Here is a 21,072-nt window from a genome sequence, read left to right on the forward strand (position 1 = left end):
GAAGGCTGGAGTAATGATGCTGAAAATTCAGCTTTGCATCACAGGAATAAATTATTTTTTTTACTCATCTTCCCACCCCTCAACAATACGCGATTGGCTAAAAAGTACTGATAAACTTATTGACTGGCTGTTGCAGTAAGGTAATTATATGAAAAGGTTTTCGCTCTACAGTAGTTCCCTTTCGAGAGTACTCTCGTACTGCGTAAGCTAGCTTACGCTATGGGAAAAGGTCCCCTTTTCTCGAGAATATGAAGCCAAAAATTATCCTTAATTTTTAAATAATGTAAAACGCAGTGCTGCAGCACAGCAGACCTAACGAAGCGGCTCGCGCGCTTATTGGCTGTGCTGTGGCAACTGCAGCAACCTATGGTGAGGCGGCGGAGAGGAACGAACCAATGGGGGCGCTTCGCGCCCATTGGACGTCAGAGCGCGCCAAAATAGGCGTGGCTGGAACTATATAAGCCACCGCTTCGCCATAGGGATCAGATTTCATCTCCTTCAGCGATCTCACCTGCACTTCGCTGTCTTCTCCGGAGAAGCCTCTACACGCCGTCGAAAAGCCTCTCAGCGGGATAGCACTGCAACGCAGATCTGAGGACGTCGGCTCGTGCTTCATCTCGACGCCGCCTTCAGCACTCGCTTCCTGCTGCACCATCCGGCGTGACTATATCCTTTATAAAGCTAGTGTGTTTGCCGCTGCATCACACTTTTTTCTCCAAAATTCGAGGCGTTGTTTCAAATGCCTCGGGCCTGCGCTTCCTGCCGAGGCCCTCTGCCCAGCGAGGACCGCCACATCCTCTGTGTCTCCTGCCTGGGCCGCGAGCATGCTGAGAACGCACTCTCCAAGGGCGGCTGCCCTGAGTGCGACAACATGGCTATATCGACCCTGCGGGCTCGATTAGCTCAAACCAGCCACGATGCTCCACCCGCTCCGCCTCTTCTCTCTCAAGTGCCGCGTAAGAAACGCCGCGATCAGAGAATGCCTGAGCACACTGCTACACGCGAGCTCACGCCGGAACACTCCCCGCGTGCCTCGCCCGCTCTCTCTCCTTCGCCTGTCCTCTTCGTGGACGTGCAGCGCCAGTCTCTGCTCACCAGCGCCCCCTTCTCCTTCGGAGCGCCTGAGGCGGAAGAGGACAGACACGACAGCCTTTCTCTCGCCGTGTCCAGTAGTGAGGAATGGTCGGGCTCCATTGCGGACCCCCCCCCCTCTACAGCCCCCAGCTGCACCGGACAACGCGCTGATATCGACGCGGAGCTTACTCGCGTGCTTACAAGGGCTGTCAGCGACCTTCAGCTCGACTGGTCTCCTCCAGACGAGCCCGCTAAAAGCAGGCTGGACGAATGGTTCTTGCAGGGGCGCCCTTCGGCCCCTCCGCAAAGAAACGCCCCCTTCTTCCCGGAAGTTCACGATGAACTCACGAAGTCGTGGAAAGCCCCATTCTCCCACCTCAGCTCTCGCTGGCCGAGCATACACCTCCGCTGGTCAAGCTGCTTCGGCTCTACACACCGTGGCTGTGCTGCAGGTTTTTCAGGCCAGACTTCTCCGTAACCTGGACGAGTCTGCCCCAGATACCTATGACTTTAAAGATCTCCGCAGCGCTACTGATCTAGCCCTGCGTGCGACAAAGACCACAGCACAAGCGATCGGCCGAAGCATGGCAAGCCTCGCTGTTTTAGAGCGACACCTCTGGCTCACGCTCACGGAGATGAAAGATGCCGACAAATCCGCCTTTCTTGACTCTCCTATCTCGCCTTCCGGCCTCTTTGGCCAGTCGGTTAAGGGTTTCGCTGAACGCTTCACTGAGGCTCAGAAGACGTCACAAGCAATGAGACACTTCCTGCCGAAACGCTCTAGCTCTGCTGCGGGACGCCGTAGAAATGCGCCGCCCCCTCAGACCTCAAAGCCATCGCAGCCAGACTTACAGTCTCGCCCAGCGACCAAAACCCAGCACCGCTCTCGCTCTACGAGCCGCAAACCGCCAGAGAGACGGGGACCTCGGCCCAGGATTGTGCTGAACCCCGAGCCTCCGAAGCCCTCCTGACCTTCGTGCTGAAAAGACCGTGATTAAGTCCCGCTGCGGCCGGACCACCACACAAGAAACCTCACATACTTCCTCCAATCCCCTCACTAAAGGCGGTTGGAGATGTCTATACTGCAGTAAACGAGCCTGTTACAATGCACGCACGCCTGCACACAAACGCTGTTTTCACGGCGACCTCAATAAAGCACAAAAAGAGCTTTTTCTATGTAGGCAGTGTGCCCACTACACAGTACGCACCCCTACATGTATACACACTCCCCCAAGTGTCACAAAAACACACTCGGGTCCCCTTTCATGCCCACCTTCCCGCTCGCGCCGGAGGTGCTCTAAATGTAGTGCGCGTGCCCACTTCTCAGTGCGCAACCCTACAAATAAGCGCTGTCACCACAGTGTCCCAAGCACAGCCTACTCGAGCTACTGGTCCCCTCATAACAGGCGGCCAGTGCCCGAAGCACATTCAACCCATAGCCGCACGAGCCGCTGCATGGCAGGCCATCCCCGGCATATCAAATTGGGCTTTGAATATAATAAAACGAGGTTACTCGCTCCAGTTCGCTCGCAGACCGCCGCGCTTTCGCGCCGTGGTCGAAACGAAAGTGAAAAGCGAAATGACACACGTCCTTCGCGCCGAACTGATAAACCTTCTTGCAAAAGGGGCGATAGAAACTGTCCCCCCTGCGCAGCGCGAGTCAGGCTTTTACAGCCGCTACTTCCTCGTACCAAAAAAGGATGGCGGTCTCAGACCCATCCTAGATCTCAGACGTTTGAACAAAGCGCTTATGGCGCGATCATTCAAAATGTTAACTACCAAACAAATACTCGCGCAAATTCGCCCGAGGGATTGATTTTTCTCAGTGGATCTGAAAGACGCTTACTTTCACATTCAAATAGCACCTCATCACAGGCCATTCTTGAGATTCGCCTTCGAGGGGCAGACTTATCAGTACATGGTTCTTCCATTCGGCCTCTCCGTAGCGCCCCTTACGTTTACACGGTGCATGGATGCCGCTCTCGCACCCCTGAGAATGCGGGGAGTGCGAGTATTGAACTACCTCGACGACTGGCTAGTTTTAGCCCATTCCGAGGAACTACTGACGACACACAGATCCTGGATCCTCAGCCATTTAGAATGCCTGGGTCTCACGATCAACACTGTCAAGAGCGCTCTATCTCCCAGCCAGAGGATTTCCTTTTTGGGGATAGACATAGACTCTGTGACGTGTACAGCGCGTCTGACGTCACAGCGCGCTCTCACTATTCAGCATCTAGCCGTGTCGTTCAAAGCCGGGTCTCTTTACCCGCTCAAACGATTTCAAGAAATGCTAGGTCTGATGGCATCAGCCTCTGCGGTTCTCAAACTGGGCCTGCTGCGCATGCGCCCACTACAACGCTGGCTGAGAGACCGTGTTCCAGCGCGCGCCTGGATTCCCGGCCGCGCGCGCATCAAGGTGACCCACGGCTGCATCACAGCTCTGGCCCCTTGGAAAATAGCCAACTGGTATCAGTTAGGCGTAAGCACGGGCGCTGTCTCGAAATGGAAAGTAGTCTCGACAGATGCATCCAACCTCGGTTGGGGCGCCCTGTACGAGGGCAGGTCTGCCTCCGGCCTCTGGTCGAGCCCGGAGCGACTGTTACACATAAACTGTCTGGAGATGATAGCGGTCGAACTATCCCTGAAAGCTTTCCTCCCATTTTTAAAGGGCCACCACGTTCTGGTCAGATCAGACAGCATGTCAGTGGTGGCCTACATAAATCGCCAGGGTGGTGTCAGGTCAAAAACCTTGCACACCCTGACTGAACGTCTTCTGACATGGGCACATTACAATCTGCGCTCGCTAAAGGCAGCGCATGTACCTGGCATCCTGAACCGGGGCCCGGACATGCTTTCCAGGGCGAATGTTCCCCCTGGGGAGTGGTCTCTTCACCCACAAACGGTTCAGTTGATGTGGAGCATCTTCGGCAGGGCAGAGGTCGACCTCTTCGCCTCAGAAGACAACGCTCATTGCCCAATATATTTTTCAAAGAGCAGGGACGCGCTGGCCCTCGATTGGCCCAGACGCCCGCTTTATGCCTTCCCACCGGTCGCGATGCTACCGCAGGTCATCGATCGGGTCAGGAAGAGCAGATGTGCTATGCTGCTAGTAGCCCCACTCTGGACGACCCAACCTTGGTTCTCCGAGCTGATGCAGCTGTCCAGTACAGCCCCATGGCCAATACCGCTGCGGAAAGATCTCCTCACGCAGCTGAAGGGCGCGCTCTGGCATCCCCACCCCGAACTTTGGGCCCTTCATGTATGGCCCCTCAACGGGTACCCGGGAACCTCCCTGAGGGAGTGTTAAAGACCATTACGGAAGCCAGAGCGCCCTCAACCAGGCGCCTTTATGCGCAGAAATGGTCAGTGTTCTCCACCTGGTGCGGGACACGGAACCTAGACCCTCACTTATGTGACGTGACGGAGATACTCTCCTTCCTACAGGAGCGTTTAGATGCGGGCAGATCCCCGTCTACGCTCAAAGTGTATGTGGCAGCCATTGCAGCTTCTCATGCTCCGGTGGCCGGCCTATCATTGGGAAAAAACTAACTGGTCATTCGTTTCCTTAAGGGAGCTCGTCGGATGAACCCTCCCCGACCCCCTTCAATCCCTTCCTGGGACCTGTCTACGGTCCTAGAGGCCTTAAAGGGCCCCCCTTTTGAACCGCTTCAGTCTGTCGATATGAAGTTTCTTTCGTTCAAAACCGCTTTTCTACTGGCTCTGGCCTCAGTCAAGCGAGTGGGGGATTTACATGCGCTATCTGTAAGCGCTGACTGTCTCGAGTTTGGGCCTAATGACTCCAGAGTCATTCTCAGACCAAGACACGGCTATGTCCCCAAGGTGCTCTCAACACCGTTCAGGCATCAGAGCCCATTCCACCCGAGGTATGGCCTCGTCATGGGCGTGGTCCTGCGGGATACCACTGGATGATATCTGTGCGGCGGCAGGCTGGGCCTCTCCGTCCACATTTATTAGATTCTATAATCTGCAAGTCCCTGCCCTGCAGGCCAGGGTACTTTCTATATAGACGTGCTAAGCCTTATCACGTCCCCCTTTTTTCGTTCCCTATATAAAGCTCACTAAGGTTGGCTGTTGGGACTGGGATTTCTCCTGCTATAAAGCCCCGGGCTCTCGCCTCGGGCTGTGACAGGTCGAAGTTCCCGAGCACGCACGGCGTTTTACATTGTGTTCCCATAGCGTAAGCTAGCTTACGCAGTACGAGAGTACTCTCGAAAGGGAACGTACTCGGTTACTAACGTAACCTCGGTTCCCTGAGATGAGGGAACGAGTACTGCGTAACCTGCCGTGCTATGTGCTCGGACCGGGTGATCGCTTCAGTCGATTTAAAACCTGATCCCTATGGCGAAGCGGTGGCTTATATAGTTCCAGCCACGCCTATTTTGGCGCGCTCTGACGTCCAATGGGCGCGAAGCGCCCCCATTGGTTCGTTCCTCTCCGCCGCCTCACCATAGGTTGCTGCAGTTGCCACAGCACAGCCAATAAGCGCGCGAGCCGCTTCGCTTAGGTCTGCTGTGCTGCAGCACTGCGTTTTAGATTATTTAAAAATTAAGGATAATTTTTGGCTTCATATTCTCGAGAAAAGGGGACCTTTTCCCATAGCGTAAGCTAGCTTACGCAGTACTCGTTCCCTCATCTCAGGGAACCGAGGTTACGTTAGTAACAGAGTACGTTATTTTTTATGGAACTTCTTGTACGTGTTTAAGAGTTCAGTATGTCACATATGCATGATTTTTCTCTGCTTTCCCACGTTTCTTTTTTTTGTCTGTTCTGATTGGGTGGGCCAGCCGTCAGTTTGAGTGAGCCAGTGCCACCCTGGCCCTTATGTAGCCTCGCCCTGGTATACAGGGTCAGTCGGCCAAGCATGTAAATCTCGATCAGCAATCAGCAGATACAAAGCGCAATTATTGGTGCACATACGCTTGTTTTCATATTTGGAATACAGAACATAACTCCACGTTTAATCCCCGATAAAAACCTTGTGCTTTGTTAATCTGAACAATTTATTTAGACTATTTATTTAATGCGATGATGCACACACTTTAATAAAGCCAAGTCAGTTTTTGTCACAAGTAAATACGTTCGTTGACTTAAGACATAACACATAAGACACTCTTTTTCGCCAACTGCTGGCGTATTTGTGTAATATGAAGAAATGGTCACTGAACAAATCAGTGAATGAATCATTTTGGTGAACGAACTGAAAATCAACGAATCTCTTGAAAGAATCAAAACTTCCACCACTAAATTCTATGCAACATAAATGGATTTTTAAATTTTTTGCTTTTAGTGACCCGCCCCAACCCGCTCCGCAATGAAGTGCCAATTTCTTAACCCGCCCCAACCCGGCCCGCGGGTTATGAGACGACCCGCGCATCACTATAGTATATAATAGTATATATAATAGTAGTATATGTTAGCCTACTACAGGTTTCCTCGAATGGAAATGAACACATTTCTGAATAAGTACTAGTTCTACGAGGACATTTTTATTTATGACATTATTTTACAATAAATATTACACCTCCAGTTATTAGAATAACCGTAACACGAACATTTGCTCATGAAAACAAATTTTTCATCTCATCTCATCTCATCTCTGCTCTGCAACCTCTCCTGACAGCTCCACATGACAGGAACAGACAGTTAAATTGTTCCTGCCCAGTGAATTGTGCCTCTTACATCTGGAGGTCTGATAGCAGAGTAAGAAATGTGAACCTGGTACAGACAGAAATAGGGTTCATTGCTGGGGCGAAGAGGCACAGTATGAAGGGCTTTCTATCTTTGCAGCATACCTTACATTTTCACCTGACATTATTCTCAACCCCTACAGTAGGCCTACCCCAAACTGTAACATGGGTACATTCCAGAAGGTCAGCCACAGGCCTTATGTGTGGTCACATGCAAGCCCATATAAAAATACAAGAATTTATGTTGGCTTGATCTAATAAAATTACTAAACAAAAATTACTATTCATGAGAGAACATGACCAGATGTGGTGCATATTTATGGGTATTTCTGATACTGAAGTGTGAATCTAAAGATCTGGGCAATGCTATGCCCTGTGGTGGACCACCATCTGGCTCTGGTAAAGTGCCATAAAGATATGCATCATGATACAAGGTGATGAAAGCCTAGACTAGGTATGACCTTGAGTTTGGAAAATGCAAATTCTTAACCCACACTGCAATATAGTGTGTGATTGTTTGTGGATGTTAAAAGTTACACTCTCATAGAGACAAACTGCAAGATAAATCAAAATTTTACTGTACATTTTTTGTCATCTAATATTTCAGATTAAAGGAGTAAATTGGGCTGCAATTACAAACCATGGCATTTTTAGCCTTTCATCTGTATTGAGGGTCAGGAGTCGGACCTCTATCACAAAAGTGTGACTACATTTGATACACTTATTTTTTTTATGCTGTTTTGGATGTGAAATGAAATAAACTTTACTTACAGCACAGAGTTGTTAAAATCTGAGTCTGACACACAAAAGGAAATATTTGCTACATTTGTTTTCTGCAGAAGATTGTGGATAAATATCCATCTCATCCAACGGTCTTTTGTTTTCTGTCTTATAAAATTCCCAATTACTATTTTGGTGTGAGAAACTGCTGCAAAGATTCACTGTGTGAGTGAACTGTACGAAAGAATCAAAAATTGAGCAAAGAGTTTCAGATCTTTTTGTACTGACATCACTGACAGTATAAAGATGTATCACTAACATTTTACTGGAGCAAGGCAGGAATTTCACTGTAGTAAAAATTATGTCCGTGGCAGTTCAAGTTAAAAACAAAACCAAATGAATCAAGAAACAATCTTGCCAGATCTTTGGCTATTTCAAATACCAGGTGCCTAAAAATAGAAGTGTTGTGCCAGTAACCTTTTTATTGTAATTCAGTTACACAAATATTACACGCACAAAATAATAAATACAAATTACACAAAGAAGTTTATCACAGTACATTTTTGTTGAACAATCACCACCATTTCTACCCTAAAACATGCAAAAGCAGAACACACACAAGCATATACACACACACACACACACACACTCTCTCCTCATACAGTATATTTCCCAAGCTGTCTGAATGATACTCAAGAGGCAAAATATGAATCTTGCATTGAATACAACCGGTCAATGGGTGTTAAAAGGGAGGGTTCACTGGATGACATAGAATCTCCAAAATGACACAGAGGGTCACTGTCTGTATCGTCATAGAGTGTGTCACAACCTATATATAAAGAGAGAGAAATGGGATGAGAAAAAGTATGTCACTGCACTTTCACTGTATTTTGTGAGGCTAGTGTGTGTATTGTACCATAAGGATGCATGTGGTCTCCAGGCATCTGAGGAGGGGTGAGCCCTTGTCTGAAGGGGTCCAGCTTGAAGCCCTGTGAGTCTAGACTGATATTCTGCTGGGTAAGTGAATATGAACCTGCACACTCCAACTCAGCAGGCAGACCTCCACAAGAGGGCGCTGTGGTCATATAAATAGTAAGAAAAGAACTTTGTCATTAGTCTCTCGCCTTTTAAAAATGATTACTTATTTCTCGTTTCAGAATGTTCAGAAAGCATCCAAACGTAGCCTAATGTTTATAATGCAAAATGATAAAATTGAACATCCCCTTCATCCATTCTTTTCTCTAACATTCATTCGCAGAAAATACAATTTTGATGACCTAATAGGAACCTAAAAAACGTTCTTACAACATGTGTTTGTTAGCTGGGAACGTTGGTACAAAATACAGCGGAAATTTCTGTCACTGTACAAAGCTTAAGAATATTTAATGAGACATGAACTGTTCAGATTCGGTTGTTTGCTAACTGTGGCTGTAACATACTAGGATGCATTTCATTACCCAGGGTTAAAAGTGCTGCTAATTACAAGTATGAAACATTTTTTTTAAAGTGGTGTTTAAAATGAAGTTAACCAAAGCAAAGCATAAAACGTTTGTGAATTTATATACCATTGTGTTGTGATTGGCTATCCCTGTTCTCCTGAGGGGACACATTTTGCTTCTGCTGCTGTTGTCTTCTTGCCAGTTTTTTCATCTACAAAGACAAGTGATTGACATCATAAAAATGTTAAAATATAGTAATGAGAAAACTAATAAGAGAAAATATCCCTTTATAATGCGAAGGAAGGCAGAAAACACACACAGCTCTACCCTGAAAGGAAATCCAAATCTAATCTAAGGTGATCTATATATAATATGTCATCAGTTTCCTACACGAGGCAATAACACAGCTTGTTTCCTTATTGGCAAGCTCATATACTGCAGAAAGAGGTCTGTTATCAATTGCATAAGTTGATGCTCTTTCAATGAGTGTGTTTGTCTGTGTCGGTGGGCATCACATTACCTTGGCTCTTTGGTTTTGGAACCAGACCTGAACGACTCGTACGCTCAATCCTGTCTCTGCTGCCAGCGTCTCCCTTACCTTACAAAAGAGAGAGAGACAGAGAGAGAGCCATAGTGTGACCTTCATGGTCTACGGGTCATGTAGGCTAACTGATGAACTGACCCACACCGGAGTATCAGATCAACAAAGATAGATACAGCAATGTAGTCCAGAACAGCTTCGGCTGCACAAAAACCTCCTTCACAAATGTTACAGTAAAAGAAAGATTAAAAAACAAAAGGTTAATCTATAGAAGTAAAGCAAAGCTTGATGCTTTAATGAGATTCTTAAACTATTACACAATACAAATTGACAGAATCTAAAGTAGTTGTTATATTTGTAAAATATTTTACATTCAGTTATTATTTAAATAGCGGACCTTTCGACATGGTTTGGATGAGACCTCAAAAGAAGCTTTGAAAGCACGTCTCTGCTGTGTTGTGAGAATGGTACGAGGCCTTTTAGGTCTCTTGTGTTCCATGTCTCCTATTGTGTTAGACTCCCCTGTGGTCTTAATGTTGTCTTCGTCATCGTCCTCCTCACCATCTTCACTTTTACCTGTAGTTAAAGAAACCGAGGTATGTAATGCTTAACAGCAAACAGATCATCACTAGAAATAATAATAATAATAATTAGAGCTGAAACAACGAATCGATTTAATCGATTAAAATCGATTATTAAATTAGTTGTCAACTAATTTAGTCATCGATTCGTTGCTAAATAACTTTTATGTGCCGTAAGCCGCTCATTTCGTGCATATTTCAAATCTGCGGTGACCAAAGTGTGGCAGTAATGAGCCACCGGAGGTTTTACTCAGCCAGTAGAGCAGGAGAAGTAGCGAATAGCCAATAGCTGGCCTCGTTTTATGTCACGTGCTCCCCGAACAGCGTCTCTGCAGCATTCAAGCGTGATGTGGGAGCATAGACATAATATATGATGTTTATGTGTGGGAGTACTTTACTTTGAGCCTTTAAAAAAGAAGCGTAACCTGTAAACTCTGCACTACTGAACTGTTTAAGGGGACATTCACATATCGCGTCTTTTGCGCGCTCAAGTTATTTCCAACACCGCACCGCATCGAGTTAAAAACATTTCAACTTTTCAGAATGCTGCAAGCGCACCGCGGGTCATGTGACAAGAACTAACCAATCAGCTTCATCCTTTCCCGTAACAACGTTAAAAGCTCAGTCAAGATGAAAGGAACAGCTGATCATAGCTGTATATGGATTTCCATTTTGAAATAAATTTAGTAGCAGAGCTACTGCAAGCGATTTTTTGAGCTGCAAATCCATTTATCCTTTGCTGAAATTTCCGCGTCTTCTAGGAGAGAGCACGTCATGGTTGCTTAGCAAAGGCAGAAGCCTCAGGGGCGCTTCTGCTCGTGCGCTATGGAAAGAAGGAGAAAGCGGTGCGCCTATCGTTTTCCACGCGTTTTAGGCGCGATTTGTGAACGGCCCCTAAGACTTTCATTTGTGCAGATTCTCCAGTAAAATGTTGTTTGCAAATGTTAAGTCGTAAAACATGATAACATTGCTTTTTAACAGTTAACATTTAAAGCTTTACAAACATGTTCCGTAATCAGTTTGTCGTTTACCAGTTCATAATTCAGTCGTGCAGCCTAATTATGACTAAATGAGCGAGGTAAATGTTTAAAGATATTTGAAATGCACTTTTTTTCTAAGTATTCACTGCTCTTTTTCACACAGCAGGTTTTTTGTGTGTGTCCAATTTTTTTTCTGGAAAACCTTCTGATGGATTTTACTTTAAATTCTGAGTTCCATTCAGGTTTCATGCCATTGGCACTTTTTTCGAAGGATTGTTTACAATTTCACAGCATAAGCTATAAAGCTGTTTCCCAGTAAATAATAAAATACAATGCACTGCAATTTTATTCTGTTTTATCCTTATTCTTCCTGAAAATATGTTCTGAAAGATTGCTTAAGCTTTGTTCGGGATGTTAAACTACTTTAGGAGCTCTATGGACTGCCATGGTGAAAACATTATTTTAAATCTCCTTGTGAAATTTGCTAGAGTATGGGTCAGTGTTCTGATTGCAGAAGAGTTCGACAAAGTTTTACTAACACAATAAAACAACTCCAGGTATATTTTGATGAGGATATGACAGTGCAAAATGGTTAAAATCTCTTAAAAATCTATGCTGAAGGATAAAGACCATTTATTAATAATTTACTTGGGGAAAAAATGGAAAAAACTAAAATATAAGTACATAAACCGATTAATCGATTAATCGTAAAAATAATCGACAGATTAATCGATTATCAAAATAATCGTTAGTTGCAGCCCTAATAATAATAAAAACTTAAACTAATTAAGCAACCAATATCTGTTTGAACAGTCAAAATTATTTAACAGGCTTACAGTCAGTAATACATTGAAAATAGTGATTTATGAATGGGCATCTATACTACTATTCAAAACTTTTGGATCAGTAGGATTTTCTTTAAATAAATTAATATTTTTATCAGCAACTACTGTATGCATTAAATTTATCAAAATGACAGTAAAGACATTTGCAATGTCACAGAAGATTTCTATTTTATATAAATATACTATATATTACTCTCTTTCTCTCTCTCAATATATTCAGATATATTAACATTATTTATTAATTTATAGCATTCTGCTTTATTCATATGATTTATTAACAATATATTTGTATTTATTACTACTAGTACTATTTTGATACATATGCTTCATTCTTAAATCTAGTGTAAGCTCTGCAGTGCCAGTGAGTGTATAGTGTACCAAAAGTGTGTGTAAAAACAGTAGGAGTGGGTTAAATCCTGGTACTGAAGGACTCCAGCATTGCACATTTTGGATGTCTCTTTTATTTAACGCACCTGATTTATATTATCAGATAATTAGCAGAGGCACCATGACTTTACTACATGTATCAGATGAGGAAGACATCCAAAATGAGCAGTGCCGTGGTGCTCCAGGACCAGGATTGTTTTAAAACAATACCTGAATCAGAGGTGGTAAGGCTGGCCAGTTGGTTGTGATAGTCTCTGGCACAGAAAAGCCTGTCCCCTGTGAGCACACAGCGGTCTCCCTTCTGCAGCCTGCAGCCGCACACACAGCAGCAGAAACACCGCAGATGGAAAACCGCAGTGCCTGCGTGCATCACCAGCTCGGCCGGAGAGATGACCTCTGCACAGCCCTTACACCGTACCAAAAACAACCTGACAGGAAAAGAAAGAATGAATTAATATGCTGAAAAAGAGACTTCATTATACAGAATAAACTGCTTTTGAGAAAAAACAGCCTATCGTTTAATGAATCAACAGCGTATAGGCTAATTTGCCATTATACATTGTTTTGGATTGATAAAATTTTTGTGTCTACACTGAAAAAACCCAATTGATTTTATAAGAGAAGACATGAACAATTTTGTTAAGGGATCTCTCATTCATTTCTAAGGAATCTGCAAACAATATCTGATGTTCACACAACTCTTGACAGAAAATCAATGGTGTCAAGGCTGTGATGTGTTTGGTTATCAAGGCACACATTATCCAATGGAACAGCCATGGACCTTGTTATCTCCCAATAATAAGACCATGGTTGTATCTAAAATATAGAAGTGAAAAACTGTTTGTGAACATAGGATGTACAAATTCACAGTATTTATAAAACAGTAGGCAAACTACTACTGTTTCCTGCGAGATTCTGAAGTGCGCATCTGATGGACATTTTACTATCCCATGACACCCTGAGAGAGGACTCGTGAATTCCTGTGAACCAATGCAACTGACCCTGGTAGGTCACATAACAATGACAACATGACTAATGTAGTACATCTGGATCACATTCATACCATAAAGAACATACTTTTTAATGGTCACTTATTACTTACTTATTTAAAAGAAGTACCTACTCAGAGTGTGTGATTTTGGATGAAGTCCATCTCTGGTACAGCTGTAATTATGACAGTGTTATATTTACAATATATTAACTGTAAGGTGGCATAAATACACAAAATGACACATAGTTGCTTTAAAATCTTTTGATGAAGAGTACAAAGAAAGATTTTGTTCTTTTGGGATGTTTTATGTTGATGTACCCTCAGAGATTCCAAAAATGTTGCTGAGTCGCCCCGTCCGTCAAAAAGTGAGACAAGAACTTGCCATGTCCCCTCCACCCAAAAAAAGCCATGCAGACGCATACCCCCAGCATGGTGAGTGTGCATCTTAGCGCCTGGCAACCAGAGCTGGGTTTCAGTGGGTTAGACAGAGGCGGCCGGCTCCACGACTGTGTCCGGGGCAGGACTCCCGGGGTGGGGGGAGAAAGGAGCTCGGCAGGCCATGGCTCCAGACGGAGAGAAAGAATCACGCCTCCCGGTGGGCGAGGCCGGTCCAGGGAATGATCTTAACTCGACTTAACCAAACCCAGACAAAGGAGGGAGCTGGCCCAGAGCCTCACTGCCATTGTCCTGCCCTGGCAGACACCACATTTTCTGTTTGTCAAACTGGCCTGAGATTTCCGCGCCCGGAGGGGGGGTGGAGAGTGGAGCTGTAGTTTAAGGTTTGGTGTGAGCGTGACAGGGAGGCTTAGAGAGAATGACCCCTAGAGGTGTGACAGCTTCAGACTTGGGCTGACAGGCTACTCCTTAATATAAGACACTACAGGCAAAACAACTGTTTTTCATGTACTAGTCAATTTTGATATTAAGGGTTATTTTGCTTCTAAAATATCTTTTTTTTTTTTTTAAGAAAAAGCACACATTATTTATTATACTTTCAATTTCACATTTAAATTACAATACATATCTTCAAAGGTTGTTTTCTTAAAATGCACCAAAAATTAGCACTTACACAAAATTTTCTAGTAGGTTCTCACAGGTTTGTTCATATAATATTTGTCTGATTGTATTTCTAAAAACGCAAGTGAAATGCTCAGATTTTTGTTCTGGAAATGTATGCAAATTAGTGCATATCAAATGAAATAACATCAATTGAAATATATTTAGACAATAATTTTGAAAACTTCCTTCTGTACTGTGATCAATCAACTGGGGAAAATGTTGATATCTGTAAAACATTTTACCCTATGCACCTGTGATGTCTTCATGCTAAAAAGTCAAGTAACTTTTATTTACATAGGATAAGAGGTTTCCATTTTAAGCACAGTACTGATATACTGATTACTGTACGTTCACGCATTAAGTTTTCGGCTGTGTTTCTCTTTTACAATTTGTACCAATTATAAGCTTTTGGCTATAGATCAGTGGGTGCTATTGTTGTTATGCGTATCTCAGCTAGTTGCATGGGAGCATTGCAGTGTGTTCACATGCAGACAGCAAAAATTCCTCTGATAAGTATGAATTGAAACATCCCAAAGCCTGCATTGTTGAGAACTATTAGTGTTGCCCTTGGGTTGCTGTGGAAACCGCTGCGAGTTCTTTAGGGTTCAGTAGGAGGGACAGAAAAAAAGTGCTGCTCAATAAACTCAAGAGCATCTGTGGTATGTGAATGCAGATAGCAGAATATGCCAATTGCATGTTTGTGTATTATAGATATAGTAGATAACTATACAGTATACATAGTTACAATTAAGTTAATGGTTGCATTGACAAGATAAAAAGAAATAATCTATTTTGATCTGGAAAGATTTATGTTGATATATTATTGGAACTTGCTGAATCAAAGCCTGAATCTATTTCTCAAACCTTTTTGGACATTAAGTTAGAAATGTAGTAATATGTTGTAATCTATATAATTTCACATTATCATTAAAATGATAACACAATTTACATTATTATAAATAATTTCCTTTTAAACCAAAAAATTTTTTTTGAAAAACACATTTGACAGGTGTTTTCTACCTTTAACAAGACACCTGAGTTTTTATTTCATTTTGTAGGCAAACTTTTCTTTATAATGAACTTATAAAATGAAACCAAATGGAATGTTTGACAGAAGAGCATTTTTAATGCTAGAATTTAATTATCTTTGATAATGTGACATGAACTATATTAAAAAATCAATGAATTATTTTAACATTTAATAGTAATAATAAAAGTCACTGTAAGTTATATTTTATTTTCATAGTGGCTGCTTTCCATTTAGCTTACCCAATCAGATTTGGTATCACAGGACTAAATTACATATATTAATATAATGTTAAAATAAAAAAGATAGCTTGTAATAATACTTCCCAATATTGCTTTTTTTTTTTTAAATTTTAATGCAGCCCTTCTTTCAAAAAAAATCTTACTGACCCCAAACTTTTGAACAACAGTACAAATGTTTAACAAAGTAAACTCATATTATATTTGAGAGAAATAAAGGAATCGGGAATCACTAAAGAAATGCACTCTTCTCATCATAAAACAGTAAGAAGTCTGGAAATCACTATTATTACTACTTAACTTACTATTCTTATAAGTCTAAGCATCACTTTAAATCCAAATTAAATTGATCACTATTATAAAACAGTGAAGTACCTGGCTACTGACCCATTTACAGTAAAGCTGCTCCTTTACCTGGTCAGTAAGTGCTGGGTCAGCGTGCTCTCCACCCCTGAGCCCACAGTTAAGCACTGGCTTACTGGGTAGGAGTGCCAGCCAAGCACTGCATATGTGGCTAATTGGTCAGGTCAGATATCTCACGGTCGGACGGGCATCAAGCAGGGGCACCACTGGGCACCAACCTATCCAGATGCCTTGACATACTTCACACGCAGAGATCCCCTCTACATACACCCCCTGCCCAACACACAAACACACTCATATTCTACCCAGAACATATGGCCCGATCCTCCACACAGCCTCAGCCTTTTTATTATTAAGAGCACAGTGGTCACTTCTCCATCATTATTACTTCGACTGATAGACTGATAGACAAAATGTGAGTATGCATTATGGTATTTGGCGAAATCAGAGCTTTTTTATTGAAAATGTAAACTTTTTGTCAGATACGATACATTAGCCATTTAAATTAAACTTGAGAACTTTAGATGGTGATCAGAACTCAAATAGTGTCCATAACTGCACTCGTTTGTATTTTCCGGGTCATTGCGCTGTGTCACTTCACACTTTTTTTTTTATATGGAGGTGAGAATGTGCATATGAGTGTGTGAATGAGAATCAGAGTGAGTTTTGGGGGTAGTAGGGGGTCCATGCACCGTGTCGGTGTGGCCATATGCTGTCCCCAGCTTGCCGTTGCCACACCGATGGGTCCTGCTAATTTAACACATCTTGACAGCGTGTCAGTAGTGCTGTCCTCCTGATCTAATGGTGTGTGTTTGTGTGTGAAAGCCTCCTCGCATTCCATGGCCCACCGCGACCCTTCCTCCTGCAGTCACCTTGTCTTTCAGGAGTTCTGTGCCAAGTTCCCCAATACACACTGTTTCTATCTCACTCAAAAAACACCAACACTCAGAAAATGGGCTATATAAAAATATTGTTTGTGTAAACAGGTATATAATTATGTGCTAACAGAATAGTGCATGTGTAATTTTAAACTGCAAGCTGATGTAATGCATTGCAAAATTAAATTACTCAGCCTGCGATATCCAAACTTTAGAGTTAAATAAACAAAACTACCATATAAACAGGAATTTAAAAAGTTTAAAGTTATTTACTGCATCATTACTAGACAGTGGCTAGATATGTGAACTGAAACCTTAACAATAACATTTTACTGGCTTTATCTACAATGTATCCACTGAAATATTTACATATTGATTATTTCTGTGCATTAATCATTAAAATGTTCTTTCTAAGAATAATGTAAGTGATTGTTGCAGTGCTTAAATAAAGTATAATAAAATGATTTTTTCTTTTATTTCAAAATAGGTCTGTCACCTCAATTTCTTTGAGAAAATAGAGATAGAGATAGGCTATAGGTTATTCATAGGTTATTCATTGTAAGCTCTAAATGTTTACAAAGGGGGAAAATAATCCAGCTGCACTCTCAAATGCATTTCTAAAAAAATTCAAGCAGCCAATTCTATACACAGAGAAAGTCGAACATATTTCTCGCAATAATTTCGTCCCATTTTTGTTTTCTTAACCATTCAGTTAAAAAAAAAAAAAAAAAAAAATATATATATATATATATATATATATATATATATATATATATATATATATACATAATAGCTAAGACAGAAACAAATATTTGAAAATAGCAAAGCAATAAAAAAAAATTAACCGTAAAGACCTTCCTGCTAAAATTAAGTTAATATGAAGACCTAGCCAAGTTTAGTTTCATCTGACTAGAAGAAACTTCTGACTACCTTGGACTCACGTCACACTTTCCCGCGTTGAACTTCTAATAGTAATTCAGTTTGAATAAAACGAAATCATTGTTGAGACAAACAGTAGTAAAAAGAGTCTTACTTCTGGTAGTCTCGCTTGCAGTAGAGTGTCTTGTTGCGAAGGAAGCAGGTGTCTTTCAGAGGCTCGCGACATGATGCGCAGTGCAGGCAGCGCTCGTGCCACAGTCCGTCCTGCACGCGGAGCAGGTACCTGTCCCGGATGAGCTCATTACAGCCTTCACACACGCTCTTTCTCCACATGTCTGGAAAAAAGGCGCATTTATAATGCGACTGTATTTAAACAAAAATAAAAATTCTTATGTGTAATTTACAGAATTGTATATTGTTTTAGCTACCATCCTTTTAAAATTATACTATCCCAAAAATATGTGAAAGTAAAATAAATGAAAGTTTAAAGTAGCCTAATTTAACATTAGAAAAATAAATATTGAAAAAAAATATTCATCCACAAAATAAAAACGATAAACACCATCAGAAATACAGAACAAATGAGATTTCGAGTTTCATTAAAATATTTACTTCTAAAATTATTCAGTCAAACATAAAACGACTGCGACATCAAAATAACAGTCAGTGCGCATAGCATTATTTACTGTCACATGTCAGCAGATTTATCAAGACCAGTAACTATGGCCTTCTAGTATACTGTACTACATGACAAAACTTTACCAAAACTTAAAAAAATGCGATAGGATTAGACATACATCCACCTACCATTGATGAGAAAATATCCTTTTGTCGCTCCGTGTAACTTTCGACAGATGCTTAGATAGTTGTAAAAGCAAACAAAAGCTCCATATGAAAATAAACCTGTGCGTCATTTACTCTCTCTCTCTCTCTCTCACACTCTCACACACACACACACTTAAACCTCTCTCCTCCCATCAGGTACAAAGTATACAGCCCCCTTTTTTTTTTACAACTTGTAATGAACTCTAAAAAATTAATAAGATAAAATAAAAAAATAAAACATGAATTTTGAACAATAATGCCCTGTTTGGGTTTAAGAGACCCCAAGGCAATTTCAGTTGCTAAAAAAAACTCTTACTGATTAAACAGTAATTACAATTATTATTGTTATTATACAATATATTAGATAGATAAACTATAGATAAAGACTACATTAATTCTGTTTGGGGTCCATGGAAATGTGCATACTTTTTAAAAAAAATACATTTAACAGATTCACAATGGGGTGCAATGCTGCTTATTGTATATTTAGATTTATTGCATTTTCCACAATTTCTTCTGCATACTGGATAACAGTAGCCATTCTGAAATGTAGCCTAGTATATGACAAAAAATGGGGTTAAGCTTAAATAATAACTTTCCGACTATATTAAAATAGTCTGAAAAAGAGGATAATTTCTAAACGAATATGGTTTTTACATGCGCATCATTTGGTTCTCTGTGATACAACCCAAAGAGACAACCAGTGAAGAAAATCCTAAACATTTGTTTGGAGTTCATAGTGTCATGACCAGAACCGACCATATAGCCTACAACGAACACAGATTACATAAAGATTATATCATTTGAAATATTTTGTAAGTTTATATATGATAAATATATTTAGAAAAAATATTGTAAGATATAAAAAAATTGGGCAAAATATCGTATACTCTACTTTCCCACATGACAGTTCAAACTGGTTTTAGGTTCAGAGCCCTTTCCGCGCTGGAAATGAGAAAGCCACCACAGCCACACGTTAAAGTTCAACAATGGTTTGATTCGTAAAGTGGCGCCATCTAGCGGACCAGATAAGGTATATGATGCAGTGTTTTGCAAAAATCTCATTTATTTGAGATTGAGATATTTAAAATTGGACAACACCACATCTCAAACAATGGCCTGCTCTTTAAAGGCTTTTGGTTCTACAGGGAAAAAAGTTGGATGCTCCAGTAAAATTGTGGATGGGGGGAGTGCATGTACAGTTCTCTCTCCACCTTCAATACCACGACTTAGGTGCCCTTGAGCAAGGCATCGAACCCCCAACTGCTCCCCGGGCGCCGCAGCATAAATGGCTGCCCACTGCTCCGGGTGTGTGCTCACAGTGTGTGTGTGTGTGTGTTCACTGCTCTGTGTGTGTGCATTTCGGATGGGTTAAATGCAGAGCACAAATTCTGAGTATGGGTCACCATACTTGGCTGAATGTCACTTCACTTTTAAAATAAGGACAGACAATAATGCATCATTATGTTTTACTCAAAAAAACAACAACAACAACAAAAACACACACACACAAATAAAAGAAAAAGGACATAATATTTAAATATTTATTTGAACAGAATTCTAAACTTAGTTTTAGAAATTACTGTTTGGGTAGATAAAAATTCCTTGAATAAAATATAATTTCTTTATTGTTTTGCCACAATGAATACCTGACATTAGCTATTTACAGAAACAATTATTCTCAAAACCTTACAATACCTGACATTAGCTATTTACAGAAACAATTCTTCTAAAAACCTTACAATACCAGACATTAGCTATTTACAGAAACATTTCTTCTCGAAACCATACCAGTAAACTTAATTTCATCTGTATATTTTGAGACTTGCTCATATATATTTTTAAAAGAATAATAATTTGTGCTTGGTATAAAATATGCAGTGTACTGCAATATCTTCAATCAAGTTGGTTATTATATTAGTTACATAAGAATATGTACAAAAAAATGGTCCATTGGAACTTGTGTCACGTGATCTGATGGGGTGCTTCCAGCATCTCCATTAGGAAAGTGTCTATGGGTGTGTCTCCAATCAGCTTAAAGAAAAATAGGTGCTCCAAACACTTGAGTCCGATGGATCGGAGGGCAGGAAGACGCAACAAAAGTTTAGCAAACCTGTAAAGCAGGCAGGGAGGGAGACATAGAGTGAAATAGAGTATGTGCAACAGATATGATCAGTATTTACTGAACAAACATGTATAGGACTTTACCTGCCAGGCTGGTCAGGGTATTTCTGTTTAGTGTAGGTCTCCAGTGAGGCATAAACTTTCTCCCTCAGTGCCTCTACCTCCGCTGGGTTAGACAAGCCTTTGGCGTCTACGAGAAGAGACAATCTGCATGATTAACTATATACTCAGTCTATCAAAACATCTTACACATGTCTTTACATCTAAACTATTAAAGTTCCTATTCACTGTAATTACATTTTGCAGTGTATAAGGGCATTAAAAAACAATTACAGTATTTTTTTGTGTTTCACGAAAGAAAGAAAATGTCAATAATGACAGAATAAATTTTTTTGGGTAAAACATGTAG

At 41.5% G+C, this 21,072-nt stretch overlaps 2 protein-coding genes across 9 annotated transcripts in view; both read right to left on the reverse strand.

Moving 5' to 3' along the window:
• Positions 1-7,969: 7,969 nt before the first annotated feature.
• Positions 7,970-18,171, reverse strand: lmx1a (LIM homeobox transcription factor 1, alpha). The gene is made up of 7 exons (XM_059512563.1): positions 17,869-18,171; positions 12,489-12,706; positions 9,883-10,061; positions 9,465-9,542; positions 9,071-9,155; positions 8,422-8,580; positions 7,970-8,334 (listed from the first exon to the last, which is right to left on the reverse strand). Exons 1-7 carry the CDS (start codon positions 18,045-18,047, stop codon positions 8,198-8,200), a joined length of 1,035 nt encoding a protein of 344 aa, XP_059368546.1. The 5' UTR covers positions 18,048-18,171; the 3' UTR covers positions 7,970-8,197.
• A 1,978-nt stretch (positions 18,172-20,149) lies between these two features.
• The window catches only part of rxrgb (retinoid X receptor, gamma b), a 33,371-nt gene continuing 32,448 nt past the window's right edge, over positions 20,150-21,072 (reverse strand). For 3 of the 8 annotated variants that reach the window (XR_009424172.1, XR_009424171.1, XR_009424166.1), the window contains 3 exons: positions 20,748-20,853; positions 20,238-20,652; positions 20,150-20,188 (listed from right to left, as the gene is read on the reverse strand). Coding sequence is in view for 1 of the 8 variants with exons in the window: in XM_059512562.1 (XP_059368545.1) it covers positions 20,505-20,652; positions 20,748-20,853 (254 nt within the window). In the remaining 7 variants the exon portion in view is untranslated. Of the gene's footprint in view, positions 20,653-20,747; positions 20,854-21,072 lie in introns of all 8 variants that reach the window. The other 5 variants (XR_009424169.1, XR_009424168.1, XR_009424170.1 and 2 more) reach the window with 5 other exon arrangements.

Source organism: Carassius carassius, chromosome 27 (assembly GCF_963082965.1).
Source record: "Carassius carassius chromosome 27, fCarCar2.1, whole genome shotgun sequence".
Taxonomy (NCBI): Eukaryota; Metazoa; Chordata; class Actinopteri; order Cypriniformes; family Cyprinidae; genus Carassius; species Carassius carassius.